The following is an 8,523-nucleotide window of genomic DNA, read 5'->3' on the forward strand; positions in this document are numbered from 1 at the left end:
ATATGATCAGAAACATCAGCGCTGCTAATAGAGATATGAATTTTACTCTAAAAATCACTACCACACCTTGTAACATTGTTTTCAAGAATTACTGGGGTCTGAATTGAGAAGTTTGGAGGCTAAAATTGCAAATAGTTTAGATTGGTATGTATGGGAATTTACAGACTGTACACCAATTGTACTTGTGCTCCTGATCTAAAGCAACAGAAATGGAAGTCAGGCAAGGAGATGGAAGAGAAATAAAGCACACCCAAATCCTTACACACTATGATTTCTAAGGTGATGCCCAAGATAAATCAGTGAGAGAATTAGGGAGCACTAGCATGCTGTGACATAGAGCTCCCCACGTTGTTCTCGTGTTCCCTGTTCAGCATGATTACTCCTAAATCATGAAGATGTTTCTAATTAAATGCTCCCTTTACCTTTTTTCTAAAATTTGGTAACACTTAAGTTAGTATTATGATTTTTGAGTAAGGTGTTTGAATGGCAGCACTGGAAATCCCTGAATTACGAAACAATATTCTCCTCCATCTTTGCCTTTAAGTCTTAGATCAAGATGAAGCGAACTTAACCCTTTACTCATCCTTTTTGCCATGAGAATTTGGGACAACTTTATATAGTATGGAAATGTATTCACTAGGAGCTAGCTTGAAGACACTAAATACATTTCTTACCTTGGATAACAGGAGGTTTGGGTAGATATATTTGGATGACAAGATAGAAACCAGAAGTTTCTGTTTTGTAAGATGACAAATGCCCTTCAGTGACACTCACTTCAGTCTGATTAATTCCTATGATGATCAGATCTATGACAGAGAATTTATGGATGGCAAGTAAAAAGGAGGCAAAGCTTCCTGTAAACTTCAGTGCCCTCTTCTTGAATATGTACATTTGTCCATTCCTTCGCAGTTGCGTTTGGGGTTGTTTTGTAGGGGTTTTTTTTGGGTGGGGTGGGGTGGTGGCTTTTTCTGAAGCCAATACTAGACTGTAAATCCAGTTTAATTACACCAGTTTTATTCACTGCAGAATAAAACCACTTTCCAGTACAGTAAGGTTAGTAATTTATGCGCCTTTCAGATTTATTTTGGTGCAATAAGGCCATGGGTAGTTCTGCACTGATAGAGATTTTAAACTGATAGGATAATTTTAAAAATGAAGATTAGGGGGGAAAAAAACCCCAAACATCCAACAGCTGCCCCATCCTCCAAGACAAATACAGCTTTGAAAATAAAATAGCACATGTGAATTTCCAATGACATCTTTTTTTTCCAGCAAAACTATGTTATCATCAATTTGGAGCATGTTCATATCAAGTAACAATTTTATAGTGAATGAAAAAACAAAATTTTTTTCATTCTTAGTCATACATAAGGGTCTACTCTGCCTTTGCTTCCAAAAATGGAGCACTCACTAGTAAAAGGGCAATCCCTCATCAGCCATGACAGAGACTCGCATTTTGATATATCCAATCAAACAACAAAAATAAAGTAACCCAGATTAAAAATTAAGAAACACAAGCATTTCTAGATAGACCTGTTTTACTTCAAAATGAAAGCAGACACTCCTGAACATAAAGATAGCTTCACTGGCTTTTGTCTTCTTTTGCTCCACAATAATGACTTCTCTTCTAAGTGCATCTGCACACTTCACTAGTGTTCTGCTTGTTTCTCCTGTTACTATGTTAAATACAGCTGATTGCAGCTTCTTGCAACACATCATTCAGTGGCCAAACTGGACATGCTATCATTTAGCATCACTCCAGCAAATGGCCCACAGAATAATAAACATTTTTCACTTTGCCTCAAATTTCTCCAGACTGACTGACAGAATGGCCATATATAATTTTAAATACAGAATTTTGCTTCTCCCCTGAAGACAAGGCTCTCTGTCATCACTGAACTTTGTCCACAGGACAAATCACAAATTTTCCATTATAAGGCCAGGCTGCTGATGCTAAGACAGAGCAAAATACCATAATTATTTTGGCAAGATTTGACATAAAAACTTGTTGATGAGCTTTAAACATTCTTCTCATTAAATCACTGCTGAAGTATGGAAAATTTAATTTATATTTTTCAATCACAACTACTGTGAATAACAGTAATTATACTTATTTTACACTTGGCAAAATACTGCACGAATCTCTATAACATGCCTGGCTAGAAAGCCAAAGATAAAGATCTTTAAAGTTGAGATAGGGGTTAAAAAAACCCTGTTATGATCTCCTGTTGATCTGCATATAAAAATCTCAAGCTACTTACACAAGGGATCTCATGTTCCAGAAACAGATAATCTGAGAATCAGGAAATGGTTAAGTTGCAACATCTAATTTTAATGATTTGCTCATTTCTTCAACAAGGATTTCAAACAGAGGACTTTATTTAGTTTCACTGTTTGGTCCTCTTCTAAATTCATGTTTTCAACTGATACTACTTTCATAAACCTCTAAACTTGGAATTGACTGTATGTTACTGGATTGAAAGGAATGTTGGTTTTATTTTTATATATATGTATCTATCTATGTATCTGTATCTATATTTGATCCATTTCCCAGTGCAATGCTAAAAGTTTTTTCTTAGTCCTGTACCAAATACTGATAATGGCTCTAACTTTCTTAATCTCAAATATATTCAAAAGCAAGATTACCTCAAAATGAACTGCTGAGGCTAGACAATCTCAGAAGTCAATCTACCTCTATTTCATCTTGCACATTATTCAGTTACATATTGTACAGTCCCTAGGGAAAAAAGAAACATATGAAAATAACTCAGAAGGGCTACCAGCCATGAAAGGGTTGTTTGTCTTCAAGTAGTACCATTTCTTCTCAGAATGTAAGAAGTCAACATACCCGCAATACTGGCCTGCATGAAACCGCGCTGCATAAATGCCTTGGATGAGCATTAGTACTAATTAAACTTGTACATTTCCCTGTTCCAGGGAAAAGGCTTTATTGCAATGCTGCAGCATAGTGCGAGTTTCAGAAACAATTCTGGGAAATCAAATGTACAAAATTCATCCCTTTTTGGAGAAGACAGGAAGGGAAAAAAAAGAGACCCAAGAAAGCCTGATATTTGTTACATCAGAACATTTACAATGGTACACAAAAAGACTGTAGAAGGCATTTATTCTAATAGTCTTGGATGTTCAATCCGTGTAATTGTCCAATCTGGTTTTGCTCCTTCTGTAAATTCCCTTTGGAACCTGAAAAATGAAAGACAGTAAGTGAAGAGTTTTTAAAATTTACTTGATCCTTGTTGGTGTTAGTATCTCTTTAAGAAATCATGAAAAGTTATTCTTGTATAAGCTCCTTAGACTCTGATGCTTATGCCCCAAAATAGAAGATCAAAATGAATTCTATAGGAAGAAAAAGAGTGCACAGACTTCAGAGTATTTTGGTTCAGATCCCACAGACAGCATCAAGCAGCAACAGTAAAGACCCTGATATCAGGAAAGCACTCAGTTTTCATAGCAGTAACTATGAATACACCTTTGTGGCAGATCTTCATCTCTATATAAAGGGTTTAATTTAATGGGATGGTAACTGCATTGTAAAGGGAAATCACATGATATGCACTGTACCTGAAAATTTTCATTTTTACTGAACTGTACTTTAAAAAGTAATGTATTTTCAAAAAACCATCAAAGATCAAGCCAACAGTAGTACTGAATCTCTATGTAAAAAAATTCCACAGTTGTTGATAGGAAAATGAAAACATCCATCCCTATTTTCAAAGAACCTTTTTCTTCCTTTTGTAGTCATTAATGCCTTCCTCCCTGAGTATGTCAGGTTTGACTGCTTGTCAAAGATATGTCTGATCTTCAAGCCAAATATTCATGCTCCCAAGTAACCTGCATATTGTGGACAAGAGCAGTATAGTCTCATTGATTTACAATTACATGCAAATCCACTCCTGGAAACTCTTCTCCAGACACCCAAACACTTAACACTAGGCTTCCAAGGCCTGTAGCGTCTTTGCCCATTTGAGTTTAGGTTAGCACTGTAAATAGAAGAAGGAATGCATACTTGCAAACATCTTTCTGCTGGGGATTAGGAACAGGTATTTAGGGCTTTAAGGGGAAGCTCTTGAGGTTAACGGAGCCTCAGAAGCCTCCAGCTTTAAAATGATGCTGAATTCGACTAAGGGATGGGTCCACAAAAATCCATCCAGGCAAAAAGCACTGGTGTCCTCAGAGTGCTTCCTTTGTTTCAGAGCTCCTGATCTGACCATCTAGACCCCATAGTCTTTCCATTTCAAACGTGGATGCAGAAGTCATTGATTATATTGCATTTCTTTCACAAAAATCCTCACTTTTTCCAACTTCTGAGAATGTTATTTTCAGTGTATTTCGCCAACCGTGCAGATATTTCTGTACTGCTCTGAGATCAGTAAACTAATACAGACATTACAAGCATTTCTATGAAAATCCATCTACTTAACATGTGCTTTGAGGGCTTGGATCAGGGGGGCATGAATTATCTGAACACCAAGTGATGTCTGCCTTGTTCTGCCTTTCTGCAGAAAACATTTGGCTAAAAAATTTCCTCTTTCATTAGCTATTTTTTCAGCTAATTGCTGTTCTGACTTTTGTGCGGGAAGTGACAAGTCAACAGCACCACACTTGACTGCTTCAGCTTGACTGTGTTGCTGTTAGCTGTGCTACAAGAAATGGGAAACAAGGACTGATACTGGCCTATTTCCTGAAAACCACAGCAGTATAGGAAAGGATCAGAAACCTCATTCAATGCTCCAACTATTGCTCTTTCTGACAGAGAATTCCCATTAATCTCAACTCAGAAGCAAGGTAATAACATAAAGACTTTAAGGGGTATTTAAAAAATTTGGTCCTAGAATGAAAACTGGAAAGCCTGATGAGAACTAACTGAGATTAGAATCAAGGTAAATTAAAATGTACCAAGTTCTGCACTGGCACAGCGTAGATGCTTTGTTCCCAAACTGCTTTCCACACAGCTAGCTCATGTGCACAAAGAAAAAAAAAAAAGGAAAAGTAAACTTACTCATAATTTGCTGTTAAAAGATGTCTTTTTTCTTTTGTGCTTTCATCTCCAAACACAATCTGGAAAACTTTGGTTTCACCTGGTACTTCGTCAGGTAGGTTAGCACCATTCAGATACCAGAAACGCATCAGAATACTAACAAACTTCCTTCCTGTTGGAAATAAATCAAAGCATAAGCTAGGTCTCGTTTTTCTCATTGGTCAAATACTCCTATTTGCTATCTAGCATATATTCTAGTGAGACTCTGGAAGGGCAGCTGACTTCAGCCATAAAGAATGCATGACAGAATAATAACCAATAAAGCTATTTAAAGCCATATTGATGCTGTTTAGCAACAATAAAAATACACTCTGTATAACGGTATGTATTTTATCATGAGTATTGTTGTACATAATCAAACAGTATGAAGAAAAGCTTGTTACCACAAGGTCCAAAGCCAACTACTGACACAACAAAGTGTAGAATAGTCAAAACCCAGGAGCAAACTAAGAGAAAAAAAATTCCCTATCCCCCAAAACAGGGAAAAAACCTCACCAGGTCTGACAATTTGAAATGCGCATTGGAAGACCCATGGTTATACTATAAACCATCTCAGCTGTGTCTGATCATGGACTGAGCACAAAATGCTGGCATTTAACCAAAACAAAAACCTGTTTGAGCTCATCGCTAGCTTAAAAAAAAAAAAAAATATAAAATCAAGAAGTCCTAGAACAAAGTATATTCCATGAAAGCAGAATAGAAGACAGCAAAACTTATTTCATTATCCAGCCTTCACTATTCTTCTTGGAAGATACAGTTTCATTGCTGAAGCAATAGCTTTCTGCTTGGAAGATACAGTTTCATTGCTGAAGCAATAGCTTTCTGCATATAGTAGAATAATTGGTTTTCAGTAGTTGGGAGATTGCTAAGGGCTAATAATGTAAAAATCCGAAGCAAGACCTAAACAGAATTCATAACAGTACCATGACTTATTAACAATAATCTCTCAGGTTCTGGTTTAAAAGAAAATGAGGGAATTATATATAGATGAACTATAAACATATATATATATGAATATAAACAGAAGAACAAGGAATGAAAACAGTATTTAAAAACACATCCATAAGGAGAATGCCTGCTTAGTAGCAAAACCAGGAAGTAAGACAGCCCACTGCTGAAATGTTTTAGAAATCTAAACATACCGTCATCATCATAGTAAATGCGAACATCTCCTTCTGTCGTGTACATGATTGCATCAATGTCAGCTGCTAAAGCATCCCTGTGGTTGTCAGGGAGCAAAGAAATCTTTTCCTTCAGCACCTGAAGTACCTATATTCAGAAAAATTGTCCATTTTTCCATTGGGAAATTGAAGTAATAATCTTTTCTACTGCAGTTAATAAAAGGAGCTATATTGCTAAAACATTTGTATAACATATACAACAGCAAAAGTGAAAAAGCACTGGGAAGTTTGGGCACTCCCCAAACCCAATTCGGTGATACTAAGGAAGATCCATTTAATGCTCAAACCAATGAAAACACTTGCAAAACAATGAAAACAACGAAAATACTTACAAAAATGTTTAGAAAAGGTACTGCCAAAACACAAGTTGCAAAGCAAGGCGTGTAAACCCAGAAAATACCAGGCCATCTTGTTTTCACAATCATACTTACGCTCTGCCTTCCCACTACGGATTTCTCGCTATCTGTATATTCCTTAGCTTTTGATTATATTATTTCTTAGTTATCTTTAACAAATTTCTTTGAAAATCTGTTCCATTACCACTAAGTTTACCTTTGTCATTCTGTGATCCACATTCCCCTTAGAAAAAATTTAAACACTTGCAAAACAGAAAAAGACTGAAAAAATCATCGCTCTGGGACCCAAGTTCCATACCGCATTCACATCCATAGTATTTGAGTGTCCTAAGACCTACAAAGCTGTGTTAAGTAGAAAGGTTATGGTGCACAAACCAAACAAAGGCATCACCTCAAACACCACTTGAGAATGACACGTCACAAGGAAGGATGAAGCTGTGCAGCATTTATTTTTAACTCGTACTCAGTTTTTAGCCTAAATTGAATTGCCATTTTTGAGTAACAAACAAATCCAGAGGTCACGTGGAAGGAAGAGGTGATCTTCACTAGAAGACATTGGTTTCTCATACGTTTTGCCAGTATAAAATTCAGTGGCCAAAGCAACAACAAAGTAGTGTGGTATCACAGCCTCATCCACTACGTGCTCTGGTTACATGAGGTCTCTGGATCAAAGTTAACCCAATCACCTGAAGAATTTAAGATGAGCAGAGGAAGAGGAGATGCTCTTTCAAAACAACTATGAGAAACAAACTCACATTTTATTGCTACCTCTGCTCAGAGAGGAGGCAAGATTATCCAGTGGGGATGCACTAGTGCAGCACCAAAATTTCTGCTGCAAAGGCATGGGTGGCAATGGGGCAGGCCAAACTGACAGCCAGTAAGGCAGAAGACATAGACCTGAAGTATCTCCTCCACTTGACTCTGACGCATCTGCTACCTCCGTCCCCTGGGAAGGCCAAGACAACTTCAGCGATTAAAAATCCATAAAAACATGGAACACACAGCACTGATGTTTAACTAGCCAGGTCAGCCATATGCCCGAGACCATGACACAAGGCTGAGGCCTTCCAGCCAAAACCAGTAACTGGCTATATTGCTTGGGGGCGCGAATGTATTAGAGCAGCAGGGATGAGCACAAAACAGTTCCTTTCTTCATCAGAATTCTGGTGCACAGGCCAAAAGCGTCAGCTATCTGCCTACACCAAGAGAGGCATGCAATTCTGTTTGCCATCCAGAACCCACCCCCTTTCAATCTTTTCTGGTACATCAACAATCTTTTTGGCAATTGGCCCTTATGCTCAATGGCAAGAATATTTTTCTTTCTTAAATACAGTAACTACACATTAAGTTTCATGCCTTGAAATTAAACATAAAAAAGCTGCAGGACAAACAATTGCCCTGTTCCACATTATGCTGGTTTTCCCAAATTAAACGAAACGGGCAGTATTTATAGATAATGACAGGCTGAATGCATGTTACCTCATAACAGAAAATCAATTGCTAGAATAAGAGATGGAATGCATTTACCTCTGCTGATACAAGTTCATCCAGCAGTTCAAGTTTACGCTGAGACAGCAGCTGTGAAACAACAGAAAAGGCCTACCAAAAAAAAAGGAGAAATACATGATCAAATAACACTAGATTGGCTTATTTTTCAGACAAATATATCATTATGTGACAAGCAACCCAAATACTCCATGATTTAAGGTTTCAAAGTTTGCAGAATATATCACTATTGAAATGGAAGCCCTCCAGCACTAAAAAAGTGATTCTATGAACTGATAAAAACATAAGGTTTCTTTTCAATCTCTCATTTAAAGCATCAAACCTTTTGCTAATAGGCAAGTGAATACATAGCTTACTAAAAAAAAAAAAAAGCATTACAGTAATCTATGTAAGTTGGTTTTACTCTCTTTTTGGTAATTCAGTC

The 8,523-nt window shown here is 37.1% G+C and overlaps 1 protein-coding gene across 1 annotated transcript in view; it reads right to left on the reverse strand.

Moving 5' to 3' along the window:
• Positions 1 to 1,259: 1,259 nt before the first annotated feature.
• The window catches only part of MAIP1 (matrix AAA peptidase interacting protein 1), a 9,435-nt gene continuing 2,171 nt past the window's right edge, over positions 1,260 to 8,523 (reverse strand). Inside the window, exons 3-6 of the mRNA XM_009643569.2 lie at positions 8,121 to 8,192; positions 6,199 to 6,325; positions 5,018 to 5,168; positions 1,260 to 3,201 (exon numbers count right to left, since the gene is read on the reverse strand). Of these exons, the coding sequence (XP_009641864.2) occupies positions 3,123 to 3,201; positions 5,018 to 5,168; positions 6,199 to 6,325; positions 8,121 to 8,192 (429 nt within the window). The 3' untranslated portion in view covers positions 1,260 to 3,122. The remainder of the gene's footprint in view (positions 3,202 to 5,017; positions 5,169 to 6,198; positions 6,326 to 8,120; positions 8,193 to 8,523) is intronic.

Source organism: Egretta garzetta, unplaced genomic scaffold, assembly GCF_000687185.1.
Source record: "Egretta garzetta isolate BGI_Z169 unplaced genomic scaffold, ASM68718v1 scaffold297, whole genome shotgun sequence".
NCBI lineage: Eukaryota > Metazoa > Chordata > Aves > Pelecaniformes > Ardeidae > Egretta > Egretta garzetta.